Below are 24,840 nucleotides of genomic sequence, written 5' to 3'. Positions count from 1 at the left end.
CTGACAGGTACCGGATGGCCAAGCGGAACGCGGCTTTGGCAGTTGCAGAGGCAAAAACCCGGGCATGGGAGGAGTTTGGTGAGGCCATGGAGAATGACTTCCGGACGGCTTCGAGGAAATTCTGGTCCACCATCCGGCGTCTCAGGAGGGGGAAGCAGTGCAACGTCAACACTGTTTACAGTGGGGATGGCGTGCTGCTGACCTCGACTCGGGACGTTGTGAGTCGGTGGGGAGAATACTTCAAAGACCTTCTCAATTCCACCTACACGCCTTCCATTGAGAAAGCAGGGCCTGGAGACTCTGAGGCGGATTCTTCAATCTCTGGGGTCGAAGTCACTGAGGTAGTTAAAAAACTCCTCGGTGGCAAGGCCCCAGGGGTGGATGAGATCCGCCCGGAGTTCTTAAAGGCTCTGGATGTTATGGGGCTGTCATGGCTGACACCCCTCTACAACATTGCGTGGACATCGGGGACAGTGCCTCTGGATTGGCAGACTGGGGTGGTGGTTCCCCTCTTTAAGAAGGGGGACCGGAGGGTGTGTTCCAATTACAGGGGAATCACACTCCTCAGCCTCCCCGGTAAGGTCTATTCAGGGGTGCTGGGGAGGAGGGTCCGTCGGGAGGTCGACCATCGGATTCAGGAGGAGCAGTGTGGCTTTCGTCCTGGCCGTGGAACAGTGGACCAGCTCTACACCCTCGGCAGGATCCTCGAGGGTGCATGGGAGTTCGCCCAACCAATCCACATGTGTTTTGTGGACTTGGAGAAGGCGTTCGACCGTGTCCCTCGGGAGGTTCTGTGGAGGGTGCTTCGGGAGTACGGGGTGCCGAGCCAACTGATAAGGGCGGTTCGGTCCCTGTATCACCGATGCCAGAGTCTGGTCCGCATTTCCGGCAGTAAGTCGGATTCGTTCCCAGTGAGGGTTGGACTCCGCCAAGGCTGCCCTTTGTCACCGATTCTGTTCATAATTTTTATGGGCAGAATTTCTAGGCGCAGCCGAGGCGTTGAGGGGGTCCAGTTTGGGGACCTCAGCATCACGTCTCTGCTTTTTGCAGACGACGTGGTGCTGTTGGCTTCTTCAGGCCGTGATCTCCAGCTCTCAGTGGAGCGGTTCGCAGCCGAGTGTGAAGCGGTCGGGATGAGGGTCAGCACCTCCAAATCCGAGTCCATGGTCCTCGGTCGGAAAAGGGTGGAATGCCCTCTCCGGATCGGGGATGAGATCCTGCCCCAAGTGGAGGAGTTTAAGTATCTTGGGGGCTTGTTCACGAGTGAGGGCAGGATGGAGCGCGAGATCGACAGGCGGATCGGTGCAGCGTCGGCAGTAATGCGGACCCTGTACCGGTCCGTTGTGGTGAAGAGAGAGCTGAGCCAAAAGGCAAAGCTCTCAATTTACCGGTCGATTTACGCTCCTACCCTCACCTATGGTCACGAGCTATGGGTCGTGACCGAAAGAACGAGATCCCGGATACAAGCGGCCGAAATGAGTTTTCTCCGCAGGATGTCCGGGCTCTCCCTTAGAGATAGGGTGAGAAGCTCGGTCATCCGGGAGAGACTCGGAGTAGAGTCGCTACTCCTCCACGTTGAGAGGAGCCAGATGAGGTGGCTCTGGCATCTTATCAGGATGCCTCCTGGACGCCTCCCTGGGGAGGTGTTCCGGGCATGTCCCACCGGTAGGAGACCCCGGGGACGACCCAGGACGCGCTGGAGAGACTATGTCTCTCAGCTGGCCTGGGTACGCCTTGGGATCCCCCGGGATGAGCTGGATGAAGTGGCTGGAGAGAAGGAAGTCTGGGAGTCCCTCCTAAAGCTGCTGCCCCCGCGACCAGACCCCGGATAAGCGGAAGAAGATGGATGGATGGATGGATGGATGGATGGATGGATGGATGGATGGATGGATGGATGGATGGATGGATGGATGGATAAGTCGCATTATTTTCATAGTTTGGGTGGGGGGGCGACTTATACTTAGGAGCGACTTATATGTGTAATTGTTCGCAAATTTTTACTTGATCATTAACACATTACTTACTAGTATAGTTGATCACATCACATGTTATTTTCACTTTAAAACGCATGAGGGTACACTATGGCTGTGGAATAATTGGAGCCTCACTGAAAATGAGTTCCATTTACTGACTTCCAGAGAGGAGATTTAATGATTTGGAGTGACACAGATGGTTCGATAACCTTGTTATTTATGTTATAGTTATTTGATATATAGTTTATTTAGAGTAGCAACGTCTATCTTGTTTGACTTCAGTAGTTTCTGATTGTCTAGCAAGGCCGTGAAGGCAGCAGGATGGGTGAGACGGGAAGAGCAATCCAGGGCGCTTGCTATAACACTGTGTGTTGGCTCATATGTTGAGCTCTTGTCAGTGCCTCCCCAGTCATGAACCTCACCGCACATCACTGTTTGATATACAGTATAGTTTATATACAGGACTGTCTCAGAAAATTAGAATATTCTGATAAAGCTCTTTATTTTCTGTAATGCAATTAAAAAACAAAATTGGCATGCATTCTGGATTCATTACAAATCAACTGAAATATTGCAAGCCTTTTATTATTTTAATATTGCTAATTATGGCATACAGCTTATGAAAACCCAAATATCCTATCTCAAAATATTAGAATATCATGAAAAAGTATACTAGTAGGGCATTCAACTCATTGTCTAATTAACTCCTCGATCCAAAATGTATGACCTTTTTTTTTTTTTTTTAATTGCATTACAGAAAATAAAGAACTTTATCACAATATTCAAATTTTTTGAGACAGTCCTGTATAGTTATATGGGCCTGTGGAATAAGTTGAATTGCAACTGACGTCAGCGGCGCCCCACACACACTTCCGGGGTTAGAAGCACCGGTGTTTACACAAAGGATGAAGATTTCGATGGATTTATTGATTCGGAGTTACACGGATGGGTCGATAAAATTGTTGTTTATATTATAGTTTGATATATAGTTTATATATAGTTATATGGGCCTGTGGAATAAGTTGAATTGCAACTGATGTCAGCGGCGCACCGCACACACTTCCGGGGTTAGAAGTGCCGGTGTTTACACAAAGGACGAAGATTCCAATGGATTTAATGATTTGGAGTGACACAGATGGTTCGATAAAATTGTTGTTTATATTATTGTTATTTGATACATAGTTTATATCTAGTTATATGGGCCAGTGGAATAATTTGAACTGCAACAGACGACAAGTCCGACGTCAGCGGCACGCCGCACATGCGGCATTGTTTACACAAAGGATGAAGAATTTTTCTGGATTTAATGATTTGGAGTGACACAGATGGTTTGGTAAATGTGTTCTTTATGTTATAGTTATTTGAATCACTGTTAAGGTTACGTCAGGCTCGTTCTCAGCTCCTCATTTGTGTTTATGTCACGTGAGCATACCGTATCGTTTAGCCTGTTGCTGCTGGTTCATGTCTGTTCTTGGAGTTGGATTTTGTCAAATAAATTTCCCCCATAATGCGACTTAAACTCTGGTGTGACATATATGGTTTTTTCCCTTTCTGGTGCACTTTATGGCTGATGCGACTTGTACTCCGCAGCGACTTTTAGTCCGAAAAATACGTTAATAGTTTCAAACATGTAAATACTATGTCAATAGTATAAATGACATACAGAAAATAATTTATAAATAATATAAATATAAATATGATGCATGTGTGTGTGTGTGTGTGTGTGTGTGTGTAACATATGTAGATATAGCTAAAGTATTCATACTGTAAATGTTTTTAGAATTCTTATTATTATAACAACTTTTTTATGACAAGGTACAAGTGTACATACTGTAAATATGTTTTTAGAAGTCTGATTATTATAACGATTTTTTTTATAACAAGGTACAATACTGTAAATATGTTTTTAGAACTCTTATTATTATAACTTTTTTTTATAACAAGGTACAAGTATACAGACTGCAATTGCACTGGTTCGCACGTCCGCCTCACAGTTAGGAGGGTGCCGGTTCGTTTCCACCTCCGACCCTCCCTGTGTGGAGTTTGCATGTTCTCCCCGTGCCCGTGTGGGTTTTGTCCGGGCACTCCGGTTTTCTCCCATATCCCAAAAACATGCTTGGTAGGCCAATTGAGCACTCCAAATTGCCCCTAGGTGTGAGTGCGAGTGCGGATGGTTGTTCGTCTCTGTGTGCTCTGCGATCGGCTGGCAACTGGTTCAGGGTGTCCCCTGATGACTGCTGAGATAGGCTCCAGCACGCCCGCGACCCCCGTGAGGACAAGCGGTATGGATGAATGGATGGATGTATTTTTGGGGGGGGAGGGAAATCCACGATGTACTGAAGCTGCGGTAAATGAACCACAATATAGCGAGGGATTACTGTATAATAGATTTATGAGTACTAGTATAAAATCATAAATACAATAATCTGAACTTTTTAAAGTATGAATTTAGAATTTAAAATATAAATACCTGGAACTGTGGATCAGTGTCTGTCTCTCCAATGTGTGATAGTAGTTCTCCACTGGCCTGACCCACATTTCCTGCAGCTTGCAGCAGATTCTGACGAGGCTAAATCCAAAACAATTTTTCTGTTATTGACAATTCAATTCAGAGAGAGACAAAAACAAACTGTTTTTGACAGCTTGTACTGTGCAAAGGTTTTAGGTCACCATCAGATTTGCTGTTTCAATGACTTCTTTACAGTAGTCATTTTGATATAGTAAAATAGGAATGTAGGACCAATAGAGTTAGCAAGATAGGCAGCCAGTGGCAATATTTCATCCAAAAGGTCGTGGGCTTTGGAACCAGAAAGTTCAATACTGCTGCGAATAAAAAATAAATTGCAACTAATTTTCGGACAGATACTAATCTGCTTTCCGATTCTTGTCAAGATGACCTTTAGTGAGACCGGGAACAGTTCAGGGGCGGACTAGACTAGCAATTCATCTCCCTTATCAAAGATGGAGAGAGGCCAAAGGCACAGCAAAGGGTAGAAATCGGTCTCTTGGCAAAGCCAAGGACTTTTAGATGATTTGTGGAAGCAGCTCTGGTTTCGAGAAACCACCACAGTCACATCCTTGAGATAGAACTTGTGATCGGACAAGTGTTCATGCTGGAGCTCAATGAGCCATCCATCGGTCGGAGGATTTTTAAAATAAACGGGATAGTTGTCAGGAAGCAGACTAGCACCTCTCCAAAAACTGGTTTGATTTTTATACCTCTATGTTTGCAGGCTGCGCAGTCTTCAGCATGTCAGAGACAGCACAGGCCAAGTGCTTGGCGGCACCGAGCAGCTGTTGTCCATTTCCTCCTTCATCCTCCATGAGTGCTGCCAATAGTTTGACACCCTTTGACATCTCAGTGAGATTGGAGGAGATGGTGGTAACGGCACAGCCCACTGCTGTGTAGTCTGTCTCTGCTGGGTCACCTGTGGACAGACGGGCACATGGATCAACATCTCTTGTACACAATGTGAATACTTTTAAATAAGGGATATCAGCCTTCATAAGTAGATAAGTAAATGCCTTCATCATTCAGTCTTTCACTGTACTGTATTGCTAATTATACCGTATTTTCCGGACTATAAGTTGCTCTGGAGTACAAGTCGCACCAGCCATAAAATGCATAAGAAGAAAAAGACATATATAAGTCACACCGGAGTGTAAGTCGCATTTTTAGGGTAAATCTATTTGACAAAATCCAACACCAAGAACAGACATGAATAGGCAACAACAGGCTGAACGATACGATATGCTTAACATTACATAAACACAAACGAGGAACTGAGAACATGCCTGACGTAACATGTTAAGAGTTATTCAAATAACTATAGCATAAACAACATGCTAACAAGTTATTCTAGCCATCCATGTCACTCCAAATCATTAAATCTAACTAAGTCTTCATCATCGGTGTCATAAACAACTCTGCTAACCCCGGAAGGAGAAGACGCAGCGCTTCCTCTTCTACGTGGCTCATCGTCAGTTGCAGTTCCAATTATTGCACAGGCCTAGAGCGCCCTCTAGTGGTTTAGTGTGAAAATATCATGTGAAATGATATAATGTGTTAATAATTTCACATGTAAGTCGCTCCTGAGTATAAGTCGCACCCCCAGCCAAACTATGACAAAAACTGCGACTTATATTTCGGAAAATACGGTAGTTAGTTTACGATGTTAATGAAATAAAAACTTAAAACCACATTGTGAACTCTCTGAATGTGAAATGTAGCTGAACCCCAAGCACTAACACACTATGAAAACATCATCTTGACAATTCGCTGGAAACATACGTCTGTTCTTAGTGAATAGCTTTACCTGCAGTGAGATTAACCATAGAGGCAGTGCCCGCTGTAATAGCATCCACCTGAGAATGGATCTCATGTTTAGACTCGTCCATCTTGTTTTTGCGCCAGGCTTGGGATGCCTTAAACACAAGAATAAAACACATTACAGTTTCAACGCATGACCCTATCTCAGTTCAAGTGCTTTAAGGTTTGATTGGAAAATTGGAATAAAGGAAAGTGAAATCTTACAGCATCTGTCCCCAGGGGAGGCAGGGTATCAAAGTCATCTAAAGAGGCCTGAGCAGCCTGAACAGCATGCATACTGGAGTTGATGGTACCAGTCAGGGCTTGCTGAGCTGAAGTCTGCAAACACACAAACATCCTCATATCACAGTGTAGTGTGTTTCCACTATAGCTTTTCTATCTAAACATTCTTTACAAGGAATGTCCAAAATATTACTTGGGGCCATAAATATAATAAAAACAATACACTAGTATGTACCAATTAAAAAAAGTAATGATAATAAAATGGCATGAAATAAAGCTTTTCTATATATACAATGATGCAACTTTACTTTACTTACAATTTAAATGTAATAACATTTCTCTCCATAATAAAAACAAAACACACAAAAAACAAAAAATTCCTGACAATTCTGTTTCAGAAGCAAACTCGTTTGACCCATTTTTTGCTCCGTATCATGCTTATATTAATCTTTAAGTAACTGTTTTGAAAATCTGTTTTGAAAATCTCTTGTAGTGGTTCTGAATGTGGAGATATGATTCTGGTGCTACTTGAGATCTCAAATTATGTTTCATTTTGTAAATAGCGACAGAATCCACATGGTCCATTTAGTTGTGTTTTCTTTCACATACTGTGAATGTCAATCGCTTTAGAGGTCACAAATAACAATAACATACACATACAGCGATACCTTGACCTTAAAGTTTAATTTGGTCATTGATCAACTGTGAGACAAGAATGGAACGTCTAGTCTGACTATTCAAAAAACACTGTCTTTCTTGTTCCCTGTTTGGACTAAGCTTGATGGCACATTTTAACAATGCTATGCATGTTTTCATGGTGCACGATACACAAAAGTGATTCAAATAAATCTTCTATACAATCTATGTGTTCCTCAAAATGTTATTGGAATCAAAAAGTTTGAAATATGACAAAACAGTTACAATGTTATGTTAAAATCATTGGGGGTTTTCTAGAGATGACAAAAACGTGTAATGTTATGAGAATAAAATTGTGCTGTACTTGTTCTGGGAAAAAAGTAGTCTCTAAGTCATGGTAATAGTCAAAGTTCATAACGCCTTAGAAATACTGGGTTGAAAACAACCCAATTTCGATTGGTATTGTTTTTGCACTAAACAACTTTTTTTCGAACAATGCAGTTCAACAAATTGGGTTGTTTTTTGCAAAACAATCCAAAGTTGGATCAAACTGACCCAATTTTCTGAGCCGGTCCAATTATTAGCCCAGCAGGGGATATTTAAGAAGTAAAATTTAAAAATACAGGTTCATTACCTATCATGTGTGTTATTCTAGAAAAGACACATTTATTCACTTACAACAAATGTAACAATAAAAAAAAAAGCCTTTTGTTCCCCCCCAAAATGCAACTTGAGTTTGAGAAACATTACGTTAGTTCACACAGGCAGTTCACACAATATGCAATTGTTTTAGTCTCATGTGCCATTTAGTGTTATAGTAAAGTTGACTTTACCAGAGGAGGCATGTGTCCTCTGTGCATTTGTCCACTGGTGATGTGCTGTTTGGCCTGAGGCATGGAGCCCATCTGGAAACTCTCTGGACCACCGGCTCCCGAGCGCATAATGGCTGGCAGAGCCACAGAGCCTGTTTCTACCTTACCCACTTTGTTGAACTGCTGCTGCAACACTGTGGACCTGAAGTGATGCAAAAAAAAAAAAAAAAAATTGGAATTTTCTTCTTGGTATGATGACAAGATGGACAGTAACATTATGGCAGTGGTTCCCAACCTTTTTTCATTCACGGCACACCTTTTCATTGGAAAAAATCTCGAGGCACACCACCAACAAAAATCTGTTTGGTGTTATACCAGCTTCTATATTAATATCAGTTATATTACAACAAAAGACATAAAGTCCTATTCCTATATATGTATGGAGAGTCGAATAATTGAATACAAATAAACACTAAATATTCTTTAAATTGTATTTCTTTTTTAAATAAAAGTGACAGTTTTTTAAAAAGGTTTTAGACAGTGTAAGGAATAAACTATTGAAAGTGGTTGTGATTAAAATCAAAAAGAATCAACATGACTTTGTTTACTGTTTTAGACTAGCTCCATAAATATTGCGAAAATAAGAACAGTCACTTTTAAAGGCACTGCTGTTCTGACAGCAGCTGAGTGGCTATCACAGTCAAGGTGTCTCGACTTGACTGTGTACCGTAATTTCCGGACTATAAGTCGCGTTTTTTTTCATAGTTGGGTGGGGGGGCGACTTATACTCAGGAGCGACTTATATATGTTTTGTTTCACAAATTTTTACTTGATCATTAAGACATCACTTACAAGTATAGTTGACCACTTCCCATGTTATTTTTAGTATAGTTGATCACTTCACATGCTTTTATATCTTTATCTTGAACATATTCAAAACATAAAAAATAGAGAAAACATCAAATAAAGCAATTAACACTTTAAAGCACCATATCCAAGTCCACTGTCTGCTATATGTACACTTGCTCCATTTTTGCTTCTCTTATATTTATTATTATTATTTATTATTATTTGTTTATTTATCATTTATTCAACACTCTTATTTATTCATTGTTTGTGTCTTCTTGGTTTTTTTTGTGTTGCTTGTATGCATATGTGTACTATCTCACCGAGGGATAGTGGGAACGTAATTTCAATCTCTTTGTGTGTCTTAGTATATAAAAAAAAAATCGACGATAAAGCAGACTTTGACTTTGATAAAACAACCCAAAAAAATTATATTTTCAGACGAAACTGGATGAGGGCGCTCTAAATTTCACCGTTGGCCGTGACTCATCAACTGGGTGGGCTTAAGAAAAATGGCACCAAAAAGAAACTCATATTTTGCAGGTTACAAACTTCAAGTTGTAAAATATGCAGCTGAAAACAGTAATCGAGCAGCAGAAAGAAAGTTTGGAGAACCGTGATGTACCAATGGATTACTATTTCAAGTGACGTCAGTAGCGCGGCGCGGCGGTTGTTTACATACAAACGTGCCCACATAAGGACTACCGGCATCATTAGCGGTGATCATTTCTAAGTGACACGGAGGACAAAGAGTTTGAAGGAATTAAGGATTTGGAGTGACATAGAAGGTTTGAAAAACTATTATGGCTTTTACGCACGCCCGGTCCTACTCTACTGAGTCGGGAGCCGGCGCTCGGCCGAGTGGCTGTCCGCGAACGGTGCGCGGGGCTCGGACATGGCCATTACGCACGCCCGGTCTGCCTGGAAGTCCACGCCGCCACACGCTTGGAAGTTTGTTTGGTTTAATAAAGAGCCGTTTACCAAACCCACGTCTATCCTTGTACTTTGTTAACGCTACAATATAGTTATATAGTAGATCTGTGGAATAAAGTCGAGGCTGACGTCAGGGCGCACGCGCGGCAATGTTGACAAAGGACGAGGAATTTGATCGATGGATTTAATGGAATTAAAGTGCACGGATGGTTTGATAATATTATTGGCTTGTATTATAGTTATTTGAAATATAGTTTATCTATCGTTATATGAGCCTGTGGAATATTTTGAAGTGCAAGCGCCCTCAGCCGTGTGCACCCATTGTTGACAAAGAACGATCGATGGATTTAATGAATTGGAGTGACACCGATGGTTTTATAAACATGTTATTCATGTAATAGTTGTCCTTAATCACTCTATATGTTACGTCAGGCCCGTTCTCAGCTCTTTGTTTGTGTTTTTCACGTTAGCATACCTATCGTTTAGCCTGTTGTTGCTATCGTTTAGCCTGTTGTTGCTCGTTCATGACTGTTTTTGGTGTGGGATTTTGTCGAATAAATTGCCCCCAAAATGCGACTTATACTCCGGAGCGACTTATATATGTTTTTTTCCACTTTTTGGGGCATTTTATGGCTGGTGCGACTTATACTCCGGAGCGACTTATAGTCCGGAAAATACGGTATTTTATGTTGGTGAAAAATGAACAATCCAGGTTCTCCGGTTGAACTGCGTGCTCTGATTTCCATCGGACCACAAACGCACCACAGCCGTCATAGTGTCACTGTTAGCAAAAGCACACAGCAGCACACACATAAACTGAATATGTGCCGATGCAATACAATCAGACCGACCACTGCCATCATGAAATCTCAAGATTCTCCGATTTGGCGATTATTTTTCTATAATAAATGCTGATTTTGAATCGTTATAAAAAACAAAAAAAAACACATGTAAATCGTGCACTTATCAATACCGGCTATCCATTTAAAGGGTAAAATTCTGTACTTGAACCCCTCAGCTGTAACGCAGTATGTAGGGGAGACGTGAATTTATTTAAGCCGGTTTGGAGAGAGGATTCGTTCCGAGTCTCACCGCTGTTAAGGTAACTAATCTATTGCTAGATCAATTCCGTCTCTTCGGACGCCAGTCCCGCTGAAATCGAAGAAACCCCAGAGTTGAGTAACTACTTTGTCGAGACCTGGGATCTCCTCAATCGCGGCCGTTAGCAGCAGCTCTTCTCTCCTATTAAGATTATTTGCATTTCTTATCCGCTCGGAACAGTTTAGCTGTCTTTGTTAAGACCGCGGGAACTTGTTTATTCTTACTAGTGTATACTCACACTAGCTGAGTTTAAGATAACGGTTTCAAACCAGATCTGACACTCCTTGATGTCAGGACTAAAGCTGTTTTCACTTAAAAAAGAACTCAATGGTTTACAGTATGACTAAGATAGAGGAAGAAAAGAGATATAAGGTTTATAAGATTAACATGTCCCCACTATTCAAATTAATTCAGATGGAAAAGATTAAGTCGTCAATCATAAAGACGAAATTATATGATTTAGGATATTAGAAATGAAAGGAAAAAGATTGAATAGAAAATCACTGTTATTCGAAATTAAACTATTAAATGTTAGCAGTTAGTCTTAAACCTAACACTTTTAAATAACCCCTTTATCGAAAAAGAATGATTTAGTATATTAGAAATTAAAGAAAAAAGATTAAATAGAAAATCACTGTTATTCGAAATTAGGTGATTAAATATCAGCAGTTAGTTTTGAGCCTAATGCTTTTAAATAATCCCTTAATCAAAATTGAATGATTTAGGATATTAGAAATTAAAGAAAAAAAAATAAATAGAAAATCACTGTTATTTGAAATTAAGTGACTAAATGTCAGCGGTTAGTCTTAAACCTAACGCTTTTAAATAATCCCTTAATCGAAATTGAATGATTTAGGATATTAAAAAATTAATGAAAAAGATTTCATAGGAGTTCAATGTCAATCAAATTTAAAAGATTAAAAATCTGCATTTATTATAGAAAAAGAATAAGTAATACAAGTTTAATTATTCTTACAAACAAGATTGAATTCACTCACCAAACTCAAGTCCTCAATATTGTCTGTTCTCGAAGTTCTCTAGATTGTAAAGCTCAAAAAAATGTATAAAAAGAAGCTATATGTCTTAAAAATAAACAGCTATTTGATGGAACAAGTGAATGATCAGGTCAGCTAATTCCAAAATCTCTATAAAAATCTAAGTGGAGAAGAGAAGCGCCATCCTAAATTGGCATTCTTTTTCTCTATATGCTTGTCCTTTTCTCTTCTCCTATCTAAAGCTCAAATTATACGTTCCAACAGACCCTGGGTTAATCTAAGTAAGAATGAAAACTATCTTTTTATAAAGGACGTTCAGCGCAATCGGACAGCATCTCGTCCCTTCGGACAAAAAGAAGCCTTGCCCTCTGTTGGATCACCTTTTTATACAGATTTGGGCTCAGTCTTCTTCCCATGACTATTTCTAAAAATAGACTGAGGCAGCCACCTGCTTGTGCAACGTGCCTTGTCTTCCGGACCATCTTCTCAGGGATGCTCCCGTGTTCCCAGAGATGCTCCATTCTCTTTACCAGGGATGCTACTCTGTTCTCACAGAAGCAACGCTTTCTCAGAGATGCTTCATCGACTCCCTAATTTTCCGACGCTTAATTTAGTGTGCGATGTCCGTCGCCTTGTGTCAGCGTGACATCTGCCGCGGCCCTGCTTTCACCCATGTTCCATCAAACCGCACTCCCTCCCCTCCTTACTCAACTCTCAGTACATTCATGTGTAAGTGACACATCATTGCCATATTCATGTTGAAATGACACATTATTGCTAAATTCATGTTTAACCTTTGTTAACATTACAACCTATAACAACATGTTCTCAAATTAATTCAACAACTAATCATCTTTCGTGCACAGAATACCTTATGACAAACAAAATATAATAAGTGTATTTTAGCTTCTCTATTTGTGGTTAACATGTCACATTCTCATCTCTTAACAGTGATCATGGGCTTTTCTAGTTAGCAGATTAAAATATTCAACCAGTTTCAATATACTATGTCAAAGCAAAATAATATAAAATCATCCAAAATTGTGTGTCCATGTTTAATCCAGAATAAGTCCTTCTAATCATTTAACAATTGTGATAACTGATCTATTATCTGGTCAATTTAACATTAGCATCTCTGGTGAAATTGTTATTATTAATTATGAATTATTAATTTGGAAAAACTAACTATTAACCTATCTTTACTCAGGCCCCCTCCTTCAGGTCTCTCATGTCAAGCTTTTGTCACCATCTTCTGGCGAAATTTAGAATTTTATTAAGCCAATTGTCTAGGCCAAATCCAACACTTTTTCACAGACCATCTTAACCTCTATGTCACTTGTCACATCGGACCACAAATGCACCACAGCCGCCATAGTGTCACTGTTAGCAAAAGCACACAGCAGCACACACATAAACTGAATATGTGCCGATGCAATACAATCAGACCGACACAAAATGAAATCTCAAGATTCTCCGATTTGCCACGCATACATGATTAGCAAGTGGCGACCAGGCCTTGCACTAACTGACCAGTGGTTTGGCGATCCTGTTTACAATGCGCTCCGTACTTAATATTGGACGATTTCCCACGGCACAGCTGAATATCTCTCACGGCACACCGGTGTGCTGCGGCACAGTGGTTGGGAAACACTACATTATGGTGAAGACTCATAATAGCCAGTTAGTCCAGTTATTATTTTGACTGTTTCAAGTCCCCAGAAATCTGTTGTATGGGTGGTTGTACATCTTTTTTAAGAGAGAGCAAGGACACAGAGAAATGTAACACACATACTTTTTAGGGGACACAGAGTCCTCCAGCATTGTTGACTCTTCATCTCCCTCCAGCCCAAAGTGATCTTTGCTTTTTTTCTGTCAAAAGACAGAAATGGCAGTTACAATTGACCATATTGATAGAACTGTATAGTTGTGCTCCTTTCAACACTGAAATTGGACATCAGGCAACAACTAAGTGAATATTGACACAATGTGTAAAGTTTTTATCCTGGTAAAAAAAAAAAATATCCTTGGAATCTTGCCTTTTTATTGTTTTGCAATATCAGCCTATGCAGTTCATGTCAATGGCAAAAGAACGTAAATACACTGCTGGCAATAAATTTGGGATATTTGGCTTACAGGTGAAATTTTAGGATGAACCTCAAATGCGCTCGTCAATTATTGATTAAGTTAATGCTTTACGTGAATCTTCATGGTCAACTTCTTGTTAGGGAACAACAAGTATAGTAATCAACAACATGGTATTCATTTTCTGTGCAGTGATCAGTGGTAAGTGGAGTTTTCTGCTCGTTTGAATCAACAAGGTATTTTAGTATGTGCTGCAGTTGAGTATTGCACATTTATTCTTCATTGCCCTCCTATTATACTGTGTGGTTTTCTGTATTCATTAGTTTTACCTGTCGTGTTTACCGTGTATTTCAGAGTAAGAGCCTCTGATTTCTTCTATTACCTTGCATTGTCTCATCCGTCACTATTTTTTTAGGGTGGTAGTCAACATTTATAATTCCATCAGCAATTTTTTTTTTTTTTTTTACCAACGTTGCACTTCATTTTCATTGTCCCTATATTTCATGTGGACCATGCTCCCTTTCGTCATTAAATTCTGTTTCTATTGTCTATTGTTTTAAATCTGTTTTGCGGTCCAGGTTTTGATCGTACGTAATCATAACAACTGACATGTGCATTGAACAATTCAGATAAGGTCAAATTCAATTAGCTTGAGAAGGTCAGAGTACATCTTAGGTTCATCCTGAAATTTAGCAAGCCAAATACTTTAACTTGAGTAGTGCATATTCATACTTGAGTAGTGTATACTCCCATCTGTTCTTACAATGTATCATGCAGATATTTGCCTTGCAGCGTCACAATTTCAGCATTTCTTACAACACTTTTCACATTCAGGCACATACAAATGCTTTCCCACCATTAATGCTAATATTAATGTTAAAATATTTCAATAAGACCGATATAATGTTAACATTCAAATTAAACGACTGCACTCAATCAATTGATCAATACGCTCTTTCCAATTTCAAAAAGAAATGTTTCACAAAATGTGAGAGACAATAAATCCCTCCCACCCACCAGCAGTCAAAACACCTCACCTCACCCAGCCCACAGCTCAAATCTCAAGTGAAAAAGCAGCTATAGATCAAAAATGTTTAAAAGACATGACATTGCCAAATAGGGTTGGAAAATTAAGTGGATATGCAAATTTGCTGTCTGTTACCTTCTTAAGGATGATGTCAATGTAACCAGCAATAAGCTGTGCAATTTGCTCTCCCTCGGTGGTCTGCACTGAGTAGTAACCATCCTGATAGTCTCCAAAGTCCTGAAAGTAGATCAAATAGTATCATTCCTTTCAAAATGATGGCATAGTGTGCTCTCTCACATTGGAGTGGTTAACAATAACAAATATATTTGCCATTTCACAACAGACAGATGTCTGGGGGGGTTTTTGCACTGTCAAGCAGGTAACAAAACTTTGTACGTTTTGGCAATCTCAATTTTAGTGCTTAAGAGCTATATGTGGTTGTTTTCCAATTTTGTTTCAATATTCCTAAAATACCTACCTCTGTGGCATCATAGGGCCTTTATAGTTGTATTATGTCTTAATATTTAGCACTAGACAGTTGTCATTTCTGGAGAAATGTGAATTTTAAAATGCTGAATGGAAAAATATGGATGGATGTGGAATGACGTTAACTGATATGAAATAATGAATGATAGGAATGATAATTAAAATGAAATAAATCAGAATGATTGTGAATTTTTTGTGTAGATATTTTTGGCATGTTGAAAGTCATCAGCAAGATGAATTAAATGCTAAATGTTTTGAAATTCGAATGGGAACAATGATGTGAAACTATTTTTTGTCATTAAGATTTTTTTGTGGGATTTCCGGCAAGTAGAAAAGTGTACCCAAGATGAATTGAATGAGGTGAATGTTGCGAATTTCAAATGGTGATGAGTTGAATATGTTAAGCTGAACATTGGGACATTTATTTGTGTTCAAATAAACTACAAAACAGAAACTGCTAAAAAACATTAAAGTCATCATTTTGATTTCCCGTTGCCATTGATGATACATTAATGAAGAACACTGACTTTTTGGGTGGATTGCCTGCTTCAGGGTAATGTCTCTCTTTTTAAAGAACTCACCAGAGTGAAACTCTTAGGTGAAGCAGCCCAACGTTTGATATTGGTCAAGTTCCATTCCTGAATCACCTCCTTTGTTTTCTCATCCACCCTCATCACACTCTCTTTGGTGATGCCCAAAAGACGTGGTACCAGTTTGTTCTTGCCTTTCATTTTCTCCTACAAGATATTTAATATTAATAAATAGAGAAACAATATCAGTCCATTCAGATATAGCGTCAAATTACTAGTGTTCTTACTTTGACTAAAAAAAACGACACTCCATAGGTTTTAAGAGACCTGGCTAGCTTCACATAGCTGACTTTGGCCTCAATCTCTGTCATGTTTTGGCAGTTTTTGTGTGCCTGCGTAGACAACAGAACAAAATCACCATAATGCTGCATTAGTTACAAATATGTATTTGTTAAAAAAAAACTTCTGGTTGATGACTACTGTATGCAAAGCCAGTAAAAAGCTATTTCAGCTCATGTAGTTCTCGGATGAAAATGCTTACAACCACATCATGAAACAGTTCATACTACGTTTGGTGAACAAAAAAAAATAATGGAAAAAAAATCTAAACTTGTACACAAGGTTAATTTGACAAAATCCTCAACATTTACCTTAACTCATCTAAGCTATGTGGCTATGCTCATAATATTACAACTTTACTCTCATACAAATACAAACATACAAATCTTAAACTCTTAAAAATACAAAATTTTAATGTTAAAATAACTTCTTTCCACAATAATGATTTCATATAAAAATAAAGTACTACAGTGATCCCTCACTACTTCGCGGTTCGTTTATCGCGGCTTCACTGCATCGCGGATTTTTTCCAACCCAAAAAAAATTGTTGTAATAAGAGTTCTAAAAACATATTTGCAGTGTTGTAGTTTGTTATAAAATAAGTTATAATAAAAGACTTCTGAAAACATATTTACAGTATTTACCTTGTTATAAAAAGTTGTTATAATAAAAAAAGAGTCCTAAAATCAAATTTACAGTATGTACACTTTAGCTACAGCTACATCTACAAAATGTGCATAGTGCTGCTATGGTAACTTGTGACCACTAGAGGTCCCTGTTTAACCAAGGTTAACAACAGAACGTCACATCTACATACATGTTACACACACACCCACACACGTATAATATTTATATTTTCAATATTTATACAATATTTTCTGTATTTTATTTATACTATTAATGTATTATTTACATGTTTGAAACTATCATTTAATGTTCTAATAACATATGCACTTAAATGGTTTCATATACATTTATTGACATAAAAAATGTACGGATGAGAAGGTGACCCTACTTCGTGGATTTCACTTATCGCGGGGTGGTTTTGGAACCAATTATCTGCGGTAAACGAGGGATTACTGTGTATCATTTTTCAGTGTGGTACTATATATGCCTTCGTAATAGAAAAGTGAGGCTATACAAGGTCTGAGTGCAATTTATTTGAATAGATTTCTGGTTTAATGAGAAATCTGGTGAATATTGTAGTCTTTCTTACCTGGAAGATCTTTTTCTCTCCTTTGTGTTTGATGTACTCTTTGGGAAGAAACTCTTTTAAACTGTGATGTATAAAGAGCAACATGAATTAGACAGCGTCTATCTAAACCAGGGATGCCCAATACGTCGATCGCGATCGACCGGTCGATCGCCTGGCCACTACTGGTCGATCGCGTGACATTAAAATGTTATTGGGTTTTTTTCGCACTTGACGCGTGCGCAAACAACGGCGCTAACAACACAACAATAACACGCTAGCTCGCGAGTTCCCTCCAATTGTCAGAACCCTGTTTTTTCTCTTAAACTTAAGAAAGGGTATAAAAAGGGCAGCTGGACATAGTAAAAAGATTTGTAAAAAAAAGTATCACTTTCATAGGGAATGGGAGGATTTTTTTTTCCCGATGAAATATATATATATATATATATATATATATGGCATGCCGTTCAGGAAATTAATATTTGAATATATTGAATGAACTTCGGAATATATTGAATGAACTTCGGAATATATTGAATGAACCTTGAATATATTGAATGAACTTCGGAATATATTGAATGAACTTCGGAATATATTGAATGAACCTTGAATATATTGAATGAACCTTGAATATATTGAATGAACTTCGGAATATATTGAATGAACTTCGGAATATATTGAATGAATTTCGGAATATATTGAATGTACTTCGGAATATATTGAATGAACTTCGGAATATATTGAATGAACCTTGAATATATTGAATGAACTTCGGAATATATTGAATGAACTTCGGAATATATTGAATGAACTTCGGAATATATTGAATGAACCTTGAATATATTGAATGAACCTTGAATATATTGAATGAACTTCGGAATATATTGAATGAACTTCGGAATATATTGAATGAATTTCGGAATATATTGAATGTACTTCGGAATATATTGAATGAACTTCGGAATATATTGAATGAACCTTGAATATATTGAATGAACTTCGGAATATATTGAATGAACTTCGGAATATATTGAATGAACTTCGGAATATATTGAATGAAACTTGACTGACGTCATCATTGCCGCCATCTTGTACATGCATTTTGTTGCTGCCGCAATTATGAACCAGTCAGCTCGCAATATCGTGTCAGCTATTCTTAGCAATGATGACATTGTCAATGCACTGGCGAGTGCTTGTACCACCCAAAATCCCCCGGAGACACATGCCCAGCAATATCATGCTTTGGACGAAGAAGTCCAGGCTGCTTTTAATCAGGGCGGTTTAATGTCAGACAATATTTTCACGGACCATATTCACGGCTCAACGTGCGGTTTAAATTAACCCTACCTATTCTTACTTCTTCTGTCTTGGGCCCTTTCTAGTGAACGGGCGTAGATTGTTGTGGGGCACTGCTGTGAGGTCGATGGCAAGCTGAGGTTGCGATGATTAACAGAAGCCTGGTCTGTTGTGCGCCCAGGTCTGCCCCGATTAAAAGCAGCCTGGACTTCTTCGTCCAAAGTATTATATTGCTGGGCATGTGTCTCCGGGGGATTTTGGGTGGTACAAGCACTCGCCAGTGCATTGACAATTTCATCATTGCTAAGAATAGCTGACACGATATTGCGAGCTGACTGGTTCATAATTGCGGCAGCAACGAAATGCATGTACAAGATGGCGGCAATGATGACGTCAGTCAAGTTTCATTCAATATATTCCGAAGTTCATTCAATATATTCCGAAGTTCATTCAATATATTCCGAAGTTCATTCAATATATTCCGAAGTTCATTCAATATATTCCGAAGTTCATTCAATATATTCCGAAGTTCATTCAATATATTCAAGGTTCATTCAATATATTCCGAAGTTCATTCAATATATTCCGAAATTCATTCAATATATTCCGAAGTTCATTCAATATATTCCGAAGTTCATTCAATATATTCCGAAGTTCATTCAATATATTCCGAAGTTCATTCAATATATTCCGAAGTTCATTCAATATATTCCGAAGTTCATTCAATATATTCCGAAATTCATTCAATATATTCCGAAGTTCATTCAATATATTCCGAAGTTCATTCAATATATTCCGAAGTTCATTCAATATATTCAAGGTTCATTCAATATATTCCGAAGTTCATTCAATATATTCCGAAGTTCATTCAATATATTCAAGGTTCATTCAATATATTCAAGGTTCATTCAATATATTCCGAAGTTCATTCAATATATTCAAGTTTCATTCAATATATTCCGAAGTTCATTCAATATATTCAAGGTTCATTCAATATATTCCGAAGTTCATTCAATATATTCAAGGTTCATTCAATATATTCCGAAGTTCATTCAATATATTCAAGGTTCATTCAATATATTCAAGGTTCATTCAATATATTCAAGGTTCATTCAATATATTCCGAAGTTCATTCAATATATTCAAGGTTCATTCAATATATTCAAATATTAATTTCCTGAACGGCATGCCATATATATATATATATATATATATATATATATATATATATATATATATATATATATATATATATATGTGTATATGTACTATATGTATGTATATGTATATATATGTGTATATGTATATATATATATATATATATATATATATATATATATATATATATATATATGTGTACTACTACTTTTGAAATGACCAAGTCACAAAGATCTACCCACCCAAAAAAAAAAAATATATTTTTATATAATTTTTTTTTTTTTGGGTGGGTAGATCTTTGTGACTTGGTCATTTCAAAAGTAGCTCGCGAGCTGAAAATGTTTGGGCACCCCTGATCTAAACCAAGTTCAATATACAACAACACTCACTCTAAGAATCCAGGTTTGTGTTTAGACTCGTTGTGGTCACCAAACTGGATCTGACATTGATAACCGGCAAACTCACAGGCTTTGTCAAAGGAGACTGGATGAGACCCATTTAGAATGTCATCGCGGGCCTGTTTACAACACAAATGTACACACTTGGTTAACCTTTTAGACAACATCAAGTAAATAGATATACCACTTGAGCTTTGTGTGCAATCTTGTCCCTTGTAATAATTGCATTATTAACCAAGCATGAAGCCACAATATAACCATAAATTAATCCTTTATCGACTCGTTGTAGACTTTAGGGCTGTGCATGAATTAGTGGGGATTCAAATTGAATGTGAAAAAGCAACGAATCATAATTGTAGGACTTGGATAAGACCAAATCTGATAACATTGCTGCATGTGTTGTACCTTGAATTCATGAGGCACAGGTATGTGGAAAGTGCACATGCGTTGTGGGCGGAGGTGTATGCACATGTATGGGAAATGTTAGCCAGCTAAAATAATAAATAAAGTCAATGAATATAGTCCCTCTTAGGCAGTATCAGCACCACTGTCTTGCAGCCAACCACTCACTCTGTCACACATGGCGACCAAGGGTATTAGCCACATCAGCCCAGGTGAGAGCGTCCCTCTAGTTAGCTTAGCTTTAGGATGCAGTTGGTCCATAAAAACAAGATTTTTTTTTATAAAGAACACCAATAAGTGCAAAAATGGCCCTGAATTTCACCTTTGGCCACCATGCGGCACAATATCCTAGTTTAGGTAAGTAATTTTAAAGTTTAAAAAAATATATATTTTCCAGAGTAAGAAGGATAAGAATGTACTGGCGGCTCCGTGTCTAATTCCTCATTCTCTGGTTCAGAAACATTTTACATACGTAGATTCCAGGCTTTGGAAGGGAATTTGGGGTACAGCATGGTAACGATAGTGCTATAGACAGTGCTTGCCATTTCACTTTAACATTGAATTACCGTAATTTCCGGACTATAAGACGCAACTTTTTTCCAAAATTTTGAACCCTGCGGCTTATAGTCAGGTGCGGCTTATATAAGATTTTTTTCGTGATTTCTGTGATGACTTGATCACTTTTATTCACTCGTAAAAAGGCTGTGGACCACTGTTGTGCGGTATCTTGAAGAAAAAAACAACAACAAAAATACTATTTTGAAACACTACTATGGCTGCTGCTTATTCTGGCTGTGTTGCTTGTGACTGTTATGAGCTTTAGTAGGAATGAACGCTAGGTGACCTGCGTCAAAGGGCTCTAAACCCTTTCTCTTACTCTGCCATGTGACTCAGAGATGACACAAAGCAGTGGCGCTGTTTGGACCATCTGCATTGTATTAAAACCCAATCAATCAGCATTTAAATTCAATTCTTCTGACATTTTGCTCACCAAAAACAAGTTGTAATGAATGTGAACTTTTGATGCATTTTATTCAGAAGGTTACTTTGAACCCTGAGGCTTAAATGGCGGCGCGGCGTATTTATGGATTTTTGCAGCTTTCTGTGTACTGTCTTTCTTTGTAAAAAAACTCATGTGCACGTGCGGCTTATAGTCCGGTGCGGCTTATGTAAGAAAAAAACTAAAATATCCCTGAATTTTAGCTGGTGCGGTTTATAGTCCGGTGCGGTTTATAGTCCGGAAATTACGGTAGATTTTTTTATTTGCTGGATTATATGTTTTGTTAGGAAAACTGCAATGGTACATTTGGAGCCATTCGTTGCTGTCAACACAAATGGTGAATTGGGATTTTGAGCCCAAATACAAACTTGGCTCTACCTAGTAGAAGCAAGTAGCAAGCTATTGATTGCAACATTTGTTAAAATAGTGAGCAAGATCTTTTGCATAGCAACATTTCAATCGAGATTAAAGGAAAGCGTGTGATTTGTGTACCTGTACATAGAGAAGGTTGAGCTGTACGGGGTCTCTGGAGTCAACATTCTGATCTGAATAGAAGAACTTCCTCCTCAGCAACAACATTTCTGTCTCCTCAACACCTTGTTCTCTCAAAGTTCGCCCATGGTCCAACCAGTTTACTGTGGAACACAACTTCAGTCTAACCTACCCATTTCAACATCAGCACAATACAAACAGTTTAAAATGTTAGGAAATTAAATACATGTATGCATCACATTTAACATTATTATATGTTGTCAAACTCATTCATAATGTCAAGATTAATTAGATGTTGAAAGTAAATCAACATCATACATTCATCATCTGTATGGAGCTTCTGCTTTAACTTCTCCATCTTCTTGTCATCTCGGAGCAGTGTTTTGTCTTTTTTAAGCGTGCCTGTGTTCTCCTCCTTCTTCTCTTCACCAACGTCTCGCACCAGTGAGTACTCATCATAGTTTGTAATGCCTAAAATGACAAATTCCAGCTCCGTAAGATTTTTCAGGACTCAAAACGGTTCTCAAGAGTGAATTGTGCAAAATATTTGACCTATTCTGGCACAGATAGTCATGAGCATATCGCTGACAATTTTGGAATCATCCACCATGACGGTCTTCACAGTGCCATCAAGCATACGGATCTTCAGAGGCCTCTGCTTTTTCTTGTACTCCAGAGTGTCCTGAGAGACAAAATATTATTCAAGTATAAATGTGCCGACCGTGGCTCAGGCAGTAGAGCGGGTCCTTCAGAAACTGGAGGGTTTAGGAGTTACTCACCCCATTTCTCAACATGTAGTAGTCGAGGGCTTTTCCAGCCTCTAGCCAAATGCCTTTTTTGGGGTCTTCATCAGAGAGAAACAGTCCATAGTCATTGGCTGTGAAAAAGAACAACATTGTGGATTAATTTCTTCAACAGTGTTTCTTTGTTTGTGTTTCCTGCGCGAAATGTCTGTCAGTGGTATGTGGATGAGCTTCCTCCATGAAAGGTGGATAATTCATACATGTGCTCCATACAAGATGACACAACATAGATATCAACAGTTCAAGAAAGCAAATATGGGTATATCAATATGGATTGTCAGTCACTTAAATGCTGTACAGAGGCTGAGATAAACCGGAGTCAAATACCCTGTTTGGCATGCACAAACTTGGTCAATAAAGCTGATTCTGATATATCAATATTTGTATTTCTCTGTGTAAAATAACAAGCTGGTATGGTCAATCAGTGGTGAACCCTGCACTTTATATAACAATAAATAGTATAGCGTATAAACCAGCTGATGTAACTTTAAACCAAGAGACTAATTGTGGTTCATGACAACACTGTCAACTGCCGTCCTGCAAAGTCTGTAATCAAGAACCTAAACGTTGTTCACCTAGTTTTGCCTAGCTAGCTAGGCAGTTTTGTCGAGCAGCTAGGCATTGAAGTTGGAAATGAGCCAACTCCAATGAGGAGAAAAGAAGAAGTTGATAAACAGAAATAGTGCGAGAATAATGAGAAGGAAGAAAATACCCCTCTAACCGCTGAGATATCTTCAATAATTGACGATAAAAACATGCTTATCTTAAAAATATTTAAGAAATATTGAACAAAATAGGTGAATCCAGGGGTGCTAAACAGGGATATTCAGGAGTCCAATGTGTATCTATATCAGGGGTGCCCAAACATTTTCAGCTCGCGAGCTTCTTTTGAAATGACCAAGTCACAAAGATCTACCGACTAAAAAAAAAAAATTCATTTTATGTATATACACTACCGTTCAAAAGTTTGGGGTCACCCAAACAATGTTGTGTTTTCCATGAAAAGTCACACTTATTCATCACCAAATGTTGTGAAATGAATAGAAAATAGAGTCAAGACATTGACAAGGTTAGAAATAATGATTTGTATTTGAAATAAGATATTTTTTACATCAAACTTTGCTTTCGTCAAAGAATCCTCCATTTGCAGCAATTACGGCATTGCAGACCTTTGGCATTCTAGCTGTTAATTTGTTGAGGTAATCTGGAGAAATTGCACCCCACGCTTCCAGAAGCAGCTCCCACAAATTGGATTGGTTGGATGGGCACTTCTTGCGTACCATACGGTCAAGCTGCTCCCACAACAGCTCAATGGGGTTCAGATCTGGTGACTGCGCTGGCCACTCCATTACCGATAGAATACCAGCTGCCTGCTTCTGCTCTAAATAGTTCTCGCACAATTTGGAGGTGTGTTTGGGGTCATTGTCCTGTTGTAGGATGAAATTGGCTCCAACCAAGCGCTGTCCACTGGGTATGGCATGGCGTTGCAAAATAGAGTGATAGCCTTCCTTATTCAGAATCCCTTTTACCCTGTACAAATCTCCCACCTTACCAGCACCAAAGCAACCCCAGACCATCACATTACCTCCTCCATGCTTAACAGATGGCGTCAGGCATTAATTTAATAACTTAATTTAATATATATATATATATATATATATATATATATATATATATATATATATATATATACATATATATATATATATATATATATATATATATATATATATATACATATACATATATATATATATATATATATATATATATATATATATATATAT

General features: G+C 38.4%; 1 protein-coding gene across 3 annotated transcripts in view; it reads right to left on the bottom strand.

Moving 5' to 3' along the window:
- Window positions 1–24,840, bottom strand: part of tln1 (talin 1) — a 102,080-nt gene that overhangs the window by 56,818 nt on the left and 20,422 nt on the right. For all 3 annotated transcript variants that reach the window (XM_088391225.1, XM_088391227.1, XM_088391226.1), the window contains 15 exons: window positions 23,030–23,127; window positions 22,803–22,932; window positions 22,569–22,721; window positions 22,251–22,393; window positions 20,348–20,475; window positions 17,529–17,589; window positions 16,261–16,365; window positions 16,025–16,180; window positions 15,093–15,194; window positions 13,641–13,717; window positions 7,995–8,175; window positions 6,508–6,621; window positions 6,290–6,398; window positions 5,193–5,401; window positions 4,444–4,542 (listed from right to left, as the gene is read on the bottom strand). In XM_088391225.1, coding sequence (XP_088247351.1) covers window positions 4,444–4,542; window positions 5,193–5,401; window positions 6,290–6,398; window positions 6,508–6,621; window positions 7,995–8,175; window positions 13,641–13,717; window positions 15,093–15,194; window positions 16,025–16,180; window positions 16,261–16,365; window positions 17,529–17,589; window positions 20,348–20,475; window positions 22,251–22,393; window positions 22,569–22,721; window positions 22,803–22,932; window positions 23,030–23,127 — 1,865 coding nt within the window. The remainder of the gene's footprint in view (window positions 1–4,443; window positions 4,543–5,192; window positions 5,402–6,289; window positions 6,399–6,507; window positions 6,622–7,994; window positions 8,176–13,640; window positions 13,718–15,092; window positions 15,195–16,024; window positions 16,181–16,260; window positions 16,366–17,528; window positions 17,590–20,347; window positions 20,476–22,250; window positions 22,394–22,568; window positions 22,722–22,802; window positions 22,933–23,029; window positions 23,128–24,840) is intronic.

The sequence above is a fragment of the Syngnathus floridae genome, chromosome 12, assembly GCF_059516105.1.
Source record: "Syngnathus floridae isolate MCC-2025c chromosome 12, RoL_Sflo_1.0, whole genome shotgun sequence".
NCBI lineage: Eukaryota > Metazoa > Chordata > Actinopteri > Syngnathiformes > Syngnathidae > Syngnathus > Syngnathus floridae.
Note: the sequence above shows the minus strand (reverse complement) of the source record. Positions and strands in the feature narration are given on the sequence as shown.